At 42.0% G+C, this 15,484-nt stretch overlaps 1 protein-coding gene across 12 annotated transcripts in view; it reads right to left on the reverse strand.

The window, feature by feature from the left end:
* The window catches only part of CADPS2 (calcium dependent secretion activator 2), a 582,333-nt gene extending 569,735 nt beyond the window's left edge, over window positions 1–12,598 (reverse strand). For 3 of the 12 annotated variants that reach the window (XM_070787301.1, XM_070787295.1, XM_070787294.1), the window contains exon 1: window positions 11,912–12,596. In XM_070787301.1, the coding sequence (XP_070643402.1) occupies window positions 11,912–12,247 (336 nt within the window). In that variant the 5' untranslated portion in view covers window positions 12,248–12,596. Of the gene's footprint in view, window positions 1–11,911 lie in introns of all 12 variants that reach the window. The other 9 variants (XM_070787302.1, XM_070787296.1, XM_070787298.1 and 6 more) reach the window with 5 other exon arrangements.
* Window positions 12,599–15,484: the final 2,886 nt, after the last annotated feature.

Here is a 15,484-nt window from a genome sequence, read left to right on the forward strand (position 1 = left end):
ACAAGAAAGGAAACTCTGCAGATCTACTCCACACCAGGTAATGTGCTAAGGACTTTTCAGAAATTTTATGTAATCTTCACAGCATCTTACTGAGCGAGTATGACTCATTTTACAGATAGTGTTAGTCACTCAGTCGTGTCCAGCTCTTTGTGACCCCAAGGACTGTAGCCCGCCAGGCTCCTCTGTCCATGGAATTCTCCAGGCAAGAATACTGCAGTGGGTTGGCATTTCCTTCTCCAGAGGATCTTCCCCACCCAGGGATTGAAAGCAGGTCTCCAGCATTGCAGGCAGACTCTTTACCGACTGAGCCACCAGGGAAGCCTCATTTTACAGATAAGGAGACAGCAATTTAGAGGATGAGGAAAGGCTGAACCCCACTCCTCTCAGACAAGGTTCCCATAAACATGACAGACACCGGAAGTGGGAAAGTAAAAGAAAGAGGAAGGGGACAACAGGGGAGAGATAAATTACCGTCAGGCTAAAAACTATTACCAGCCTGATTTCATCCTACTTTTTACCTATGTATTTGGCTGTGCCAGGTCTTAGTTGTGCCATGTGGGATCCAGTCCATTGAACAGGGATCAAACCTGGGCCTCCTGCATTTGGAGTTCAAAATCCTAACCCTGGACCACCATGGAAGTCCTTTATCCCACTTTCTACACATTCCAGCCTTTGCACAAATTCTGAGATCATTTCATTCAAAACAGATGGACAGCTAAACTTAAGTACCCAACTGATGTCAAAGATTTACTAGTTGCAGCATATTTCGTGATCTGTCTCAACTGTTCCATATTTGAAATCTAGGTTTATCACTAATAATTTTCATTTCACTTCTATCAAACAAAAGCACAAATACATATGCATGTACATGTACACATTTATATTTGTACAGTGTCCCGCACAAAACAGTCTATGCAAACACTGAACCTTTTGTGTGGCAAAGTCACTGTGTTACCACTCAAGCTGTTCATCAGATGTGAATTCAGCATACAAACTATAGTTTAGAAATCAACATTTGAGAAACTGGGCTGTGAAATTCAGCTTCTGAGTTGCAATACTGCAGTCATCTCCATTTAATTTAGCCAAATTATATTAACATTTTCAATCCCTATCTTATTACACTTGACCTCTGAACACCCGACATCGTTTCCTACCTCTTTCTATTGAAATAGCTCTTCTTAGTTTCTGTGACAAAGGTCATCCTAACTTTCTTATAGACCTGGCTGTTCCTTCTTCATTTCCTTTGCCAATTCAATTTTCCCTCCTATCTTTTAAATCCTGAAGTTCTTTAAGACTAAGTCATTAAAACCTCTTTACTGGATTCTATTTTGGCCACAGCCGTGCCCATGACTTCAATTATTATCCACAGGACAGTTTTCAAGTTTACCTTTTGAAACCAAATCTTTCCCCTGAGCTCCAAATGACTGTCCTTTGATCTCTACTTATTTGAAGGACCACAGATTCCACACCTCACCGATTAGATGTATATTGGATTAAACCATACATCCTCCATCACTTGTCTCACATATGTGTAAGGAAATAAAAGGGAAAAATAAAATTGAAAGCCTAGGATTCTAGGACGTGGTGATCAAACTCTCGAAATTCTTATGGGATTTTACACTCAAATCACAAATTTTTCATAATTAGACAGTTCATCCTCCCCTTCTGTCATTTTAGGTGTGTTGTTCTAATATGTAAAAGCAGCATGACCATGGGTGAAGCCGAGATGGAATAACAAGAATGTGCTTTATCTCAGTCTCCTTACTTAACCACTGCCCAACAACATACGCAATCCTTCTGGTTAAGGAAACCAGAGCTCACAAATATAGGTTAGATTCATCCTGTTATATTTCAGAACTGCTCTTGATGACATTCAATATTTTGTAAGCCTTTTGACTACAGTAGCATTTTAGTCTTAGGCATTTTTCTAGAGAACCAAAACAACATTCTCATCTCCTTAAATAAGATTTGGAATATATTTCCCTAAATTTGTTAAAATAGTAAGAATACAGGTTTCATGGCAGAATTTAATTTTTCCCATCTTCCAATGAAATATACAGATCCATAAAATTTGTAAAAACACTGCAGACTAAATATAAAATGAAAGCCTGATTTTCAGAGGAATGTCCACTAGCTTCAAAATCCATGAAGAAAACTGGAGACAGAGCCTCTTAAAACAAGCGTGCTCTGCCCAGTGAATCAAAACATTAAGCACAACCATAAGGAAGGCAAAGTTGCTCATGTCCAACTCTTTGCGACGCTATGGACTATATAGTCCATGGAATTCTCCAGGCCAGGATACTGGAGTGGAGTAGCCTTTCCCTTCTCCAGGGGATCTTCCCAATCCAGGGATTGAACCCAGGTCTCACACTGCAGGCGGATTCTATAGCAGTTGAGCCACTAGAGAAGCCCATGAGGAAGACAAAAAAAGATTTATATCATGTCACTCTACCTGTCCTTAACTCCAGAATAGGAGAGCTGAAATGCCACACAGCAAAGACAAAATAAAAGGCAAAGGAAACAAAACATTAAAAATAGAAAATTAGATTAAATATATCATAGTGGCAATGACGAAAAATGTTTAAAACATTTTTATAAAAAGCAAAGACTAGGTAAAAATTGTAATAATTTTTAATACAAAATAACCTCAAAACGTGTACATACATACATGTGTGTGTCCATTTATTTAGTCGCTCAGTCGTGTCCAACTCTTTGCAACACCGTGGACTGTACCCCGCCAGGCTCCTCTGTCCACAGGGATTCTTCAGGCAAAAATACTGGAGTGAGGTGCCATGCCCTCCTCCAGGGGATCTTCCCAACCCAGGAATCGAACCCAGGTCTCCCGCATTGCAGTCAGGTTCTTTACTGACTTAGCCACCAGGGAAGCCCACATATATACATACATATGCAAATAATGTGTATACAAATGCTTAAAGTATATATAGGTCAATGTATGAGTGCGGATGTGTATGTATTAAGGATACCTACAATATACCTGATAAACTCTTCAAAAGAAAGTTGTTTCAATGCTAAAATTGGATAAAACATTGAATAGAAATTTTACTCAACACACTATGAATCAAAGGGAGTTACTTTTCACTGGTAATAGTATAAAAATTCCTAAGTATATAAAGAATCCAACATTAAAATTCATGAATACTTCTAGAAATGCAAGATAAATTGAAAATACAGTCAACCCTGGAACAATGCTGGGCTTAGGGGCACTGACCCTTGGCACAGTTGAAAATCAGCACATTATTATAGCCAGCACTCCAACTCTCCATTCCTCCATATCCGAGGTTCTGCATAGGCCAATGGTAAATCAGGTAGTACAGTAGTATTTACTACTGAAAAAACTGTGTACAGATGGGGCCTGTGCAGTTCAAACCCATGTTGTTCAAGGGTCAGCTGTCCACATAATTATAGGATAATTCAGTTACTGCAAAGATGACCAGATAGGAAGGGTTACTACAATAATGCTGATTTAGATATAAAACTTTACATCTTAAAGTCAGACTATATATATACAAATTTGTAATGTAAAAATACTAGTTAGATATAGTGAAATAGCTCAGTGAGCCACACTGACAGCATAATAAAATTAGAAATATCCTTAGAAGAAAAGCTATGATCAATCTAGACAGCATATTAAAAACCAGAGACATTACTTTGCCAACAAAGATCCATCTAGTCAAAGCTATGGTTTTTTTCAGTAGTCATGTATGGATGTGAGAGTTGGACTATAAAGAAAGCTGATTGCTGAAGAATTGATGCTTTTGAACTGTGGTATTGGAGAAGACTCTTGAGAGTCCCTTGGACTGCAAGGAGATCCAACCAGTCCATCCTAAAGGAGATCAGTCCTGGGTGTTCACTGGAAGGACTGATGCTGAAGATGAGACTCCAATACTTTGGCCACCTGATGCAAAGAACTGACTCATTTGAAAAGACCCTAATGCTAGAAAAATTGAAGGCAGGAGGAGAAGGGGACAACAGAGGATGAGATGGTTGGATGGCATAACCAACTAGATGGACACGAGTTTGAGCAAGCTCTGGGAGTTGGTGATGGACAGGGAAGCCTGGCGTGCTGCAGTCCATGGTGTCACAAAGAGTTGGACACAAATGAGTGACTGAACTGAACACCTCAGTAATGAAAATAAAGCTTAATCAAAAGTTAGGCTTCAAGAATAGCTGAGCTGTTTGGGGAAAAAAGCAAAGTCAACTCCTTGATTCAAACTTTAATTCAAAATGGGAAATTGATTATCTAAGAACATAAATGAGAAATAAGTTTTTAAGAAACTTAAAGATCAATTGAACTATATCTAAAAACAAAATGAAAGGCAGACTACATAAACAGTCTCCCCAAAGGAACACTATCTTCAACATACTGATGAAGGGGACACATTAATAAGTAAAACCATGATCTCAATAGAAAAGTGGGAAAAGGATATCAGATCATATACATTCATCACCCCCCAAGCAATCAGAAATGAGCAAATTAAGTATCATCTCAGCTATCAGATTGAGAAAGATAGCCTTTTAATTATTCATACCCTTTGCCCCAGTAACATTCTCATCATAAAAATGTATTACTAACTTGGAGGTTATAAAATGAAAGTATTCAAACCATAAAGTTTACAAAGTGATGTGATAAAATCTCAAGAAGCAAAGCAAAGCATCAATGATGCTCTACAAAGTCAAAGGCTCCCAAATGCAAACCAAAGACTTAAGTTACACAGTGTGAGGAAAATGGAGGTTTTCCTTACCTGTCCACCTAATGTTATAGTTTGGAAAAAGAGTACATAAATAAAGACACTCTCAGCTAAGTCCTTAGTTTGTAATTACTTCACTTAAAACAATTACTTGAGAATGTCTCCTGAAGTTTACTTTTTGAAAAACCCATATACATTCTTAGTACACACACTGAAGAAAAATGCCACCCACTAATGGAGAGTCCCATGGATGGAGGAGCCTGGTAGGCTGCAGTCCATGGGGTCGCTGAGGGTCAGACATGACTGAGTGACTTCACTTTCACTTTTCACTTTCATGCATTGGAGAAGGAAATGGCAACCCACTCCAGTGTTCTTGCCTGGAGAATTCCAGGGACGGGGGAGCCTGGTGGGCTGCCGTCTATGGGGTCACACAGAGTCGGACAGGACTGAAGTGACTCAGCGGCAGCAGCAATGATCTCCTAGGAGGAAATTGTTGTGAAATTCACTCAGGCATTCATGCTCAGTTGCTCAGTCATGTCCAACTCTTTGCAACCCCATGGATTGTGGCCTTCCTCTGTCCATAGAATTTTCCAGGCAAGAATACTGGAGTGGGTTGCCATTTCCCACTCCAGGGAATCTTCCTGACCCAGCGATCTTACCTGCATCTCTTGTGTCTCCTGCATTGGAAGGTGGGTTCTATCCCAGTGAGCCAACTGGGAAGCAGTTAGTCATTGCTCAGTGTCAACTCCAACTTAAGGTTTCACTATATTATGTTTTCCAGTTCATTTTTTAATAAAAAAAACACTCAGGTTTACCCTGCTGTATTTTCTGTTGCGAACCTAGCAATCTATCCATAGTTTTGTAATAAATAAATTATACAACTGTTAATGCAGTTTAATGGTCTACAGCATTTCATCATATTAAAGACCTTTTAAAAGTCCAAATATGCACTGCCCTCCCACTATTGATTCAGTAAAGTCTAAAATACTGATGTTTTTTGTTCCTTGCTTAGAGCATCCCTATTACCTTTTCCTTCATGTGTAATATGGGTTTAATTACTGAGCAATCTAACTCATTACTGCAAATACCTTCACCTTGCCCAGGTGACACAGACACAAGCTGTAAGTCATTTCCCTGTAGTTTCCCTTTAAAACAGGGCATCTCATGTCTGATGGTACCTTGGAAGCACCCAGAAAGCTTTATGACTATAACCCCAGAGACGGATTCAATTAGTCTGCAGTACAATCTGAATAACAGGATTGTTTAAAAAGCTCTCCAGATGATTCTAGCATGCAGCTAAGGAGAAGAATCCCAAGTTTTGCTTTTTTGTTTTTGTAAAGAAAGGAAATTGTATCTTTCTGCCTTTCCATAAAGAGGGCTGAACGCCAAAGAATTGATGCTTTTGAGTTGCGGTGTTGAAGAAGACTCTTGAGAGTCCCTTGGACCACAAGGAGATCAAACCAGTCAATCCTAAAGGAAATTAATCCTGAATATTCATTAGAAGGACTGATGCTGAAGCTTTGATACTTTGGCCACCTGACGCAAATGGCCAACTCATTGGAAAAGACCCTGATGCTGGGAAAGATTGAAGGCAGGAGACAGGGACAACAGAGGACATGATAGTTGGATGTTACCATTGAGTCAATGGACATGGGTTTGAGCAAGCTCCAGGCAATGGTGAAGGACATGGAAGGCTGGCATGATGCAGTCCATGGGGCTGCAACGAGTCAGACATGACTGAACAACAACAACAAGGAAATCATATCAAAATATATAAGTCACTTAAATACTGGTCCTAAAAAAATGTTATAGATTTGGGACAGTTTCATGATTTGATTTTTGAATACTCTTAAAACCTTGGGACTATATCATCTAATGATATTATTAGGTTTTTTTTCCCTAGGCTAAAAACTGAAATGGCAGTAACACATGACAATGAGACCCACCCTCTTTCCCAAAACAGGCCTAATTTGAAATGCATAAAAAGCAGCACAATAACTCAAGAGGCTTGTCTCATAGAAAATTATAACTGATGGGATTTTCCATTCATAATTCCCATACTTAATAACCTGGCAACTGGCCTTAATTCTGTTTTGAAGGTCTTTAATGACTTTACAAACTATGCTATTTATCTTGTGAGTGTAGAAATTGAGGAAACTGCTTCCATTTAAAACTGAAGAGGGGACACACACAATATTTTATTTCACTTTATATGCAGTCAATGTATATCAGAGATTACTGCTGATTTCATTTTTGAACGAAGCAAACTCCAACATCACTCAATCCATTTGAGTTCTCATTAGCACAACTCATTCCACCAAATTAAGTGCTGCGGTCCCAAGATACCCTCTGGAGGGACAGATGAATCACTTGAAACCAGTGGCACTTTCTTCTCTGAGATACTGTGTAAGTCCAGTCCAAGGTTTCACTTTAATGTGTGGTTTCCTACTTACTCCCCATAGGACAATGTACTCCCTATTATTAAAAGCAGCAAAAACAACATAACCCATCCCTTCTGTGTTTGCCCCATAAAGAACCAAAGCCTGAGTAGTAAAGCATGAATTATCCCAATTCCCTGAGAGGCTGGGCTTTTTAGACTATCACCGTATCTCCTGGAACCCTGCAAGCAAGAAAGGCACCTCATGGGGCTTCCACACTGCCTGTCCCCCTGGATTTGGTAGTGGCATTGGGAAAACCCCTGTGAAGTCATTAGTTATACAGCAGCAGGTATTATCATTTTCATGGCTTTCCTTAGAGACGGTGGGGTAACTCTCCTGGTGGTCCAATGGCTAAAGACTCCATGCTCCCAATGCAGGGGGCCTGGGTTCAGTCCCTGGTCAGGGCACTATGGAGGGTGGGGTGAGTCCAAGAGATCTCAAAACATGTTTAGGAAGATTAATTTCCAAGAAGAGAAGTCGACTCTTTCCCTCTATATTCTTTCTGCCACCCTATACCTCACTGAGGGGTTTCCCAGGGGCCTCAGTGATAAAGAATCTGTCTGCCAAAGCGAGAGATGCAAGAGACTGGAGTTTAATCCCTGGATCAGGAAGATCCCCTAGAGGAAGAAAATGGAAACCCACTCCAGTATTCTTGCTTGGAAATTTTCAAGGACACAGGAGCCAGGCAGGCTATAGCCCATGGGGTCGGAAAGAGTCGGCAATGACTAAGCCCACACACCTCACTAGGTCTTTGAAACATGGACTAAACCTGATACTTCATGTATCCAACAAGCGTTTACTAGATTCTTATACCCCAGGCCTCAGTCGTATCTTAGGTCTTGCAGATGGCACAACACAGCACTAAGGCACAATGACGTCTAGCGTAAGGTATGTGATTCCTGGAGTTTATAAATCTAGCTTTTTTTTTTTTTCCCATAAAATTGGCTCTTTCCCCGAGCTTGGATATCATCTAAGCAGTGAGAAATGGTTTTGTTTTGTTTCAGCCACAAAAATACTCCCATTTCCAAAGAGGGCTAAAAGCAGCCACTTATTGCAGCCTGACACTCACATGTGAGACATGTAGGCAAGAACCCACCGTGTGTCACTCCACCCAATACTATTTCCCCGTGATGCTCTCTCCTTGATCAGTTTTACCAAAGGAGATTACTTCCCCACCATCTGCGATTTCACACTATTTGTATACATTTCTCAAACTTAATTAGTGTGGAAAATTATGCAAAGTGGTGGGAGTGATTACATAAGGAGGTTTAAGGAGTTTAGTAAGATTACAGGGACACATAAAAATGCAAAGAACATGGGTATATGAATCCCATGGAGAGTTATCAGGTACCATTTTAATCTTTTAAATTCCCTCTTCATTATTTCTAGTTTAAGGTAGTTGGCTTTAGTATCTGTCACTAAATTTAATAATGAAAAAGCAACTTACTGACTATAAACCTATGGAGTGGACAACCAAAACTTCGCATACACACCTGAAATTTCTTATAAATTGAGACCTGCAATCTGTAAGCCCCCAATTAAGGAATGTGCTTAACCTCTTCTATGGCAGTCATTATATTCATCAGATTTTCCCCTACCTTCTAACAACTATGGACTGTATTTTTCCTTTAGGGTCTCAATGTTTTCCAAAGACAACCTGCCTTTATGAAGTAAAAATTGATGTCCAAAGACAAATTGCCTTTATTAAGTAATAACTGTAATAGCTTTATCTGTTATTGTTTCCTAATTTGAACACTGATTCCACATTTAACCAATGATCTGGAATCATCCAAGGTTCATCATTATCTGTTAACGGATAGAGCAAAGATTATGTAAATAAGCAGAGACTGAGGCATTAGCCACAGCTGAAGTCATTCTGCCACTGGCTGCTTGTTACTTCACAGTTGTATCATGTGCAAACCATTTAGGCAGTGTGACCACCTCGTGAAAGTTTCGTCAATGTCTATACACTCACTTCCAGAATTTTCTGTAAAGTCCTAAGTTAGACTGGCATAAGCCAACCACCATTATTATTCTAAGCTGAAACTTCCCAGCCAAAAGCAAAGACAGCCATGTTTAAGTCAACTGAGTTTAATGCCACTACGATTTTTCAATTCATGGATACAACCTCTTGATAGCTTTGTGGGCCATTTTAGCCAGCTAGGAAAACAAAAATCACTGCAGCTCAGCTGGTTCACAGAAACTCAACCAACTCACTCAACCTAATAGCAAGAGAGCTTTGACCGCCAGAATAAGGCTTCTACCATCCTGTGATTAGTTTTCTTCTTTTAAAGATGAGGACCCTTTCAGATCTCAACTTCTGTTTCTAAATTCTCAAGTTAGGAGGAGTAAGCAGCAATATGCACTTCAATGACAACAATTTAAGCCATTATATCCTTTTACTAGATGTTTGACTACCTCAAGATACAGAATAAAAATATACAATGGATTAGTGATTTTGCAATTATCCTGGTACTTCTTTTATATAACCCAACTGTATAATTCAAGACAAAGTTTTGGGCATTAATTATTGGCTTGAGCATCAAATTCACAGGAATATAGTTAAATTCTCATTTCATTTTGTCCTAGGAGGGAACCCAACTGCTAAGAATTACTCCAGCTCCCTTCAGCAAGCAACATGCTTAGAGAAAAAATGTGGGGCTTGTTGAATAAGGGAAAACACTTAAGTTGTTTCGGGGCCTTCCCCCTTAAAAATAAGAATACTTTGCAAAACTTCATCTGACAGCATTCAATGCTCAATATCTGGGAAACAAATTTCCAAGTGTTCTTGCACAGAGCACAAACAGAGTTCTGCTTCTTTTTCTGCTGTTCGTAATTCTTTTTGATGACGTCTGAATGATGTTATAAAAAATTATTTCCTCAGCGGTATTGTGACTGCACCTGTTTGCCAATTCAAATAATTTCTGGAAAAACATTCTATTTAAACAAGAGGAGTCAGAGAAATCTGTACTATTTGAACAAGCAAAGGAGTGTTTGTTTTACTAACAAAATGCAACAAGTATGCACAGTAAGAATCAGCTATCAGCAAGTGACTTTTTGCAAAAGCATCTTCAGTAATAATATTCCAGATAGGAATAGTCTCTGTTTCATTACACATTATTTTTATACTTTAATACCAAAAATAAGGTTAAATGCAATATGAATGGAAGTACTGGAGACTGGATGATAGTCATAAACTCAATATGACTAAACAACATACATCAAAATTTAGTTATAATTTTAGAGTAGGTACTGAAGTTGAAAGTCACTTGACCTACAGAGCTGAGAGGCAGTGAGTGACTGCAGTGCAACCCAATGCAGGCAAAAGAGAACAGTGTGGTACTCACCTGAGAGCAGAATGGAAGGCTCCAAGAACTCCATGGGGCACTGCCTCCAAACTGACCTCAGGAATGGTGGCTCTGATCATGCCAATTGTTTAGGGAATAGGAAATGTTACTCAAATATGTCTCCAAAATGAGAGGCCTGTCCGGATCCCAGGTTTTTTTCCAGCTCTAGCATTCTGTGACTGAGTTACCTAGAGGGTTAGGCACCTGAAGGGTCTGGGTAATTAGCTTCCAGGTGTACAGAATCATCCCATAAGCATACCCAGAGAGTGATTCAAGACAGCTGCTTGGTTTAGGCTTGTTTTAGAGAAGCTGGGTAAATGGGGGTGAAGGGTAATGGGGAGACTGCATTTACTCTGAAATATAGCTTTTCACAAGTCAATTCAGAAGTGCTCCAAATTTCTAAGAAATGCCTCACATTCTGAGGTTAATGCTTCAGAAAACAAATCTCTGTGAGACCAGGCATGCTCTGGGCAAATTACAGTCTCTCTGGGTCTTCATATCCTGTCCCAAACTAAGGCGACTGGTGAAAATTTCCAGCGAACCTCTAGGTTCATATTCTGTTAATGAGGGTTTCTTAGTTTCTATCAAAAACATATACCCAATTAGGGCAATTTGAGTCATTACTTTTGTCTGCTACAAAATTAGACTCCTGGGGGTCTTGTTTCAAAACTAAAGTTGGCGTGCATTTCACCCGAAACAAATGCCTTACCTCTTTGGGAATGGCGGGGTGTGTAGTACGTTGTTTTGAAGTGGTCACAAACCAATCCTATTTTTCATCAATAGCGTGTTTCATTAAGGCCTGCCGGGACTAGTAATTACTAACCCACAGCCACTCTCCAAGCTGCACACTATTCCGCCTTAGGATTTGATGTCCTAGTTGTACAGCAGTACAGGAAAACTTGTCAGGTTAGGTTTGTTTTGGGGAACATTTCTACACCTTCTCCTTAGAGAAGACTTCCCTCTTGCTCAGATCCCGCATTCATTCAGATCCAGGGTAAAGCCCTGCTCTAGCAGAACTAAGTGGACAGGAATGCACCACCGGTGTTTTGAAATTAAAGTTGATAGGAGTTGCGTCCGGATCCGGCCGGGGCCGAGCCCGTCGGGTGCAGCAGCCGCACCGCCGGGCCGGTATCAGCCCCATGGATGCCAAACTGACCGCTTCTGCCAACCGTGGGGGAGAAGGCGAGTCCGCGGCAACCCGACACCCGGCGGGCTGAAGAACTGTACCCCTCGACACACACACACACACACACACACACACACCCACACCCCCAAAGATTCCCTTGCCCTCCAAGAGTAACAAAAACACAGTGTCCTGCAGAAGGACAGCGGGCAGGGGCCCCAGAGTTCTACCAGGAGAAAAGCCCAGGGAGGAAGAAGTGGAGGTTGGAAACGCCGGGTCCTGAAAGCAACTCACCTTCTGCTGTCTCCGGGCCATATCGGTGGGCTGCTTGGCATTGAAGGGGTACGCGATGCACCTCACGACGAAAACGTACAGCTGCAGACGGATCCTCCGCTCCTGCTCCTCGTCCAGCTGCCGTTCAGGTTCGTCTCGCCCCTCGCTGAGCATCGAGGGGCTCGGGCTCACGGGTCTGGCCGCGCCTCCACCTGCGCGCCCCGCCGCGTCCCGCCGCCCTTCCCGAGCCGGGGCCGGCGGCGCTCGCTGCGAGCCGCCGGCCGCCACCAGCACATCGCGGCTCTCCTCTTCCAGCCCCTCGTCCGACTCCTCTTCGCTAGAAGACGGGTCCAGCATGGTGCGCCGGACGCCTTGCCGCGCGATCCGCGGCCCCCCAGGCGCCTCACTCTCGGCGGCTGCGCCCGCGGGTCTGCACGAGCTGAGCGGCTGGCAGCTGCTGCGGCAGAACGAAAGGGAAACTGACCGAGGCTTTCCGGACACGTCGAGTTGGACCCAGGAGTGTTTCCTACCACCAGGGCGAAAGGGGCGGGCGGGGACCGCCCGGATTAAATAGGCGGAGTTAGCGCCGGGAGTGAGCCCGAGCGCCTAGTGAACTGCTCAGCGGGCCGTGGCCCCGCCGCCCTCTTGGTTCCTCAACCTCCGCCGGCCGAGGCGCGGCCGCCCGAGCGCCCCGGCGCAGGTGGGGAACCTGTGGCGCCTACAACAAGCAACACGTGGAATGGAATGTTGAGGAGCGGGCGCGGGGCCGCGAAGTGCGCGTGCGCGCGCCGCCGCCGCGACCCGGGCCGAATGCTTGGGTGCCAGGCGGGCGGTTCGCAAAGATACAGAGGCGCTCAGCTTAGTGGTTCTGCGTGCGCCGACCCGGGATCTTTAGATGGTCGTGACCTCACCATCACCACCTTTCTTTTCTTCCGCAAGATTTCTGAGGCACAGGCGGACAGGGGGCCAGGAGAGCTGCCCCCTTCTACCTCCCCAGGTGAGGGGAACGGCCATAAGGGGCGTCTCCGACCCGAAATTGATACCTAGGATTGAACCCCAGAGCGGAAAAGTGCGGCCAGAGCCGTTTACCTCCAAATAACGTTGGGAAGAGACTTTATCTTGCTCTGCTGCTGTCCGATGCTATGGTGAAGTCCATATTGTAAAAGTCAGAGGAATGTTCTTGAAAAGAAAAGCAAAAACAAAACGCGAGAGGCTTTCTTTTTAAACCGTCTTTATTCCTGTAGATGCATGAGCAAGATCGGTTTTGTATTTGCGAAATGGCAGTCTGATTCAGCTCTATAATAATCACATAGCTTGATTATTTTCTGGGTGGGGATGCATTTGACTCAAGACAAGTTGTGCAGTGTAGACATTTATTTAGTAAATATTTGGGCGCACGCCGGGTGTCCAGGGCTGTTAGCGTTTGGAAGAGCCCGCAGCGCATGGAAGCACACACTTGGTCACTGTTGGTTCCGGCCTCAAGTGGGCGTCTTGTTGCAGCACCCGAAGCCTGTCTTACTGCGCAGATTTCTCAGTCCCGGTGTTAGAACCACCTAGGAATTTCTTTCTGTGATTTTTCTGGTGTTCTTAATCCGGACGAAGAAGGAAATAGGGAAAACAGTGCCTTCAACTCAAGGTGCAGTGCGCAGTGGCCAAAGTGGCGGGGAAGCAATTGAAGCTCACGGCAGTTATCACCGGGCAGGTAAAACTTCCGGCTCTGAGCTTGTCTACCCCGTGGCCAGATAGGAGCTTTTGGTTTTTGCAGCCACTTCCACAGTTAGGTACCCATGAGAGAAACTTTCCTTCAGCATTTACCCATAGTCTCCTTAGACGTAGAAAAACAAAGAGGCATTTACTCTTGAGGAAACTTGCCTATTTATCAATCCTTGATGACGCCCACAGTGATAAAAGGTGTTTCCTGAGGGTGTGACACCTCAGGTGCTCAGCTGGCTGAGCTCCATCTGCCAAGAAACACAAATCTCAAAAACTGATTATTTAAAGACAGTGTTTCATTTTTGGCAGGGTAAATCATAAATAACAAGCTTATTCATTTAAGTTATAGTGTCTAATGCTGTATACATTACATTTGGTAAAGTTTTGTACATGTGCTTGACGAATAATGTCACCAAAGTAGCCTTTTGAGATAGGTGATGAGGATTATTATTCACAGTGCTTTGTACCAGGTACTACTCTAAGCCCTTTACAAACCTGATCCCATTTATTTTTAGTTCCATTGTACAGATAAGGATCCTGAGACTTAGACAACCCTTTCATGCAGAACCAACATCTAATAAAACAAGGACACAACATACTGAATCTTTTCTAGTTCCAAATAGTAGCTTTTATTATAATTTGTCTAATTATAAATCAGTATATTAAATGTATGATGTTTATTAAATAGATAACAAGAATTTAATTCCTAGGCACACAAAAGTGTAATTTATATAGAGCAGCTTTATTGCCCTTCCTTTTCTTGCCAAGGAAAGGTATTTTTTTGTTTCCTTTATTAGTTAGTTAAAATTGCTTGATGTGATAGCTTATTATTCTCTTCCTATTAAAAAATGGTTATTGAATTAAAGATTCTCCAAGCCTTGGAAATCCCACTGGAAAATACCTAATAATTTGTAGAATAACATACAATGTCTGTAATGATGAAAATGGCTTAAAGGGCATAAATTAAAGAAACATCCAAAACAACAAAGAGAATGTTTAAGAATTTAATTAATGAAACTTATATTGGTTAAGAAACTAACATTGTTAAAACTATGCAGGGTATATTTAGAAGAACCAGAGATAGTCTTTAGAAAATTTCAGGTTAGAGAATGACAGAGGAGAAAACGTTCATTGAGAAAAAACAGAAAATAAATATTAGAACTGTAATCCAGTGATAGGTCTGATAACCTGGGAGATAATGGTAATACAGAGAAAAAATATCTTATTCAAGTTTGAGTAAGGGAAGGCTTCCCCTATGCTTGATAGATGTTTTGAAGAATGATTTATAGTTATTGGAGTGAGGGCACTATAGACCATGCAACCACATTTGCAAAGGTATGAAATTGTTTTTCACCTCTGGAGAACTGCAAACTAGCATGCCCTAAATAAAGGTTACATATGAAGATGGGGAAGATGAGGCTAGAGAGCAGACAGAGGCAAATTCAGCCTTGAGCAGAAGGACAGTGGGCGGGCGTCCATGCCCTTGTATACCATGCTTTGGAATATAAACTATGTCCTGAAGAAAATGGGAATACACACAAAGTTAACAGTAAGGTACAACACGAGGTGATCTCTAACTCTTAAGAGTCAATCTGGAGCAATACAAGGGCAGTAAAACAAGATGCAGGATACCACTGAGATTAGTTACTAAAGAAATCTGGGACGGATACAATGAGGGCTTGAATTTAAGATGGAAATGAGCAAGGGAGGAAAGCCTAAGAGATGGACAAAGGAATTAAGGGAACATGTATGAGATGCTGAGGAAGAGGGTCAAGGGTAGACTGTAATTCCCAGGATATGACAAACCAAGAGATGAAATGTGAACTTCTAAGGGACGTGTAGGTATGGAGAAACATCAGGTTTTGAGGAGCTTATTGGAGT

The sequence above is a fragment of the Bos indicus genome, chromosome 4 (assembly GCF_029378745.1).
Source record: "Bos indicus isolate NIAB-ARS_2022 breed Sahiwal x Tharparkar chromosome 4, NIAB-ARS_B.indTharparkar_mat_pri_1.0, whole genome shotgun sequence".
Lineage (NCBI taxonomy): Eukaryota > Metazoa > Chordata > Mammalia > Artiodactyla > Bovidae > Bos > Bos indicus.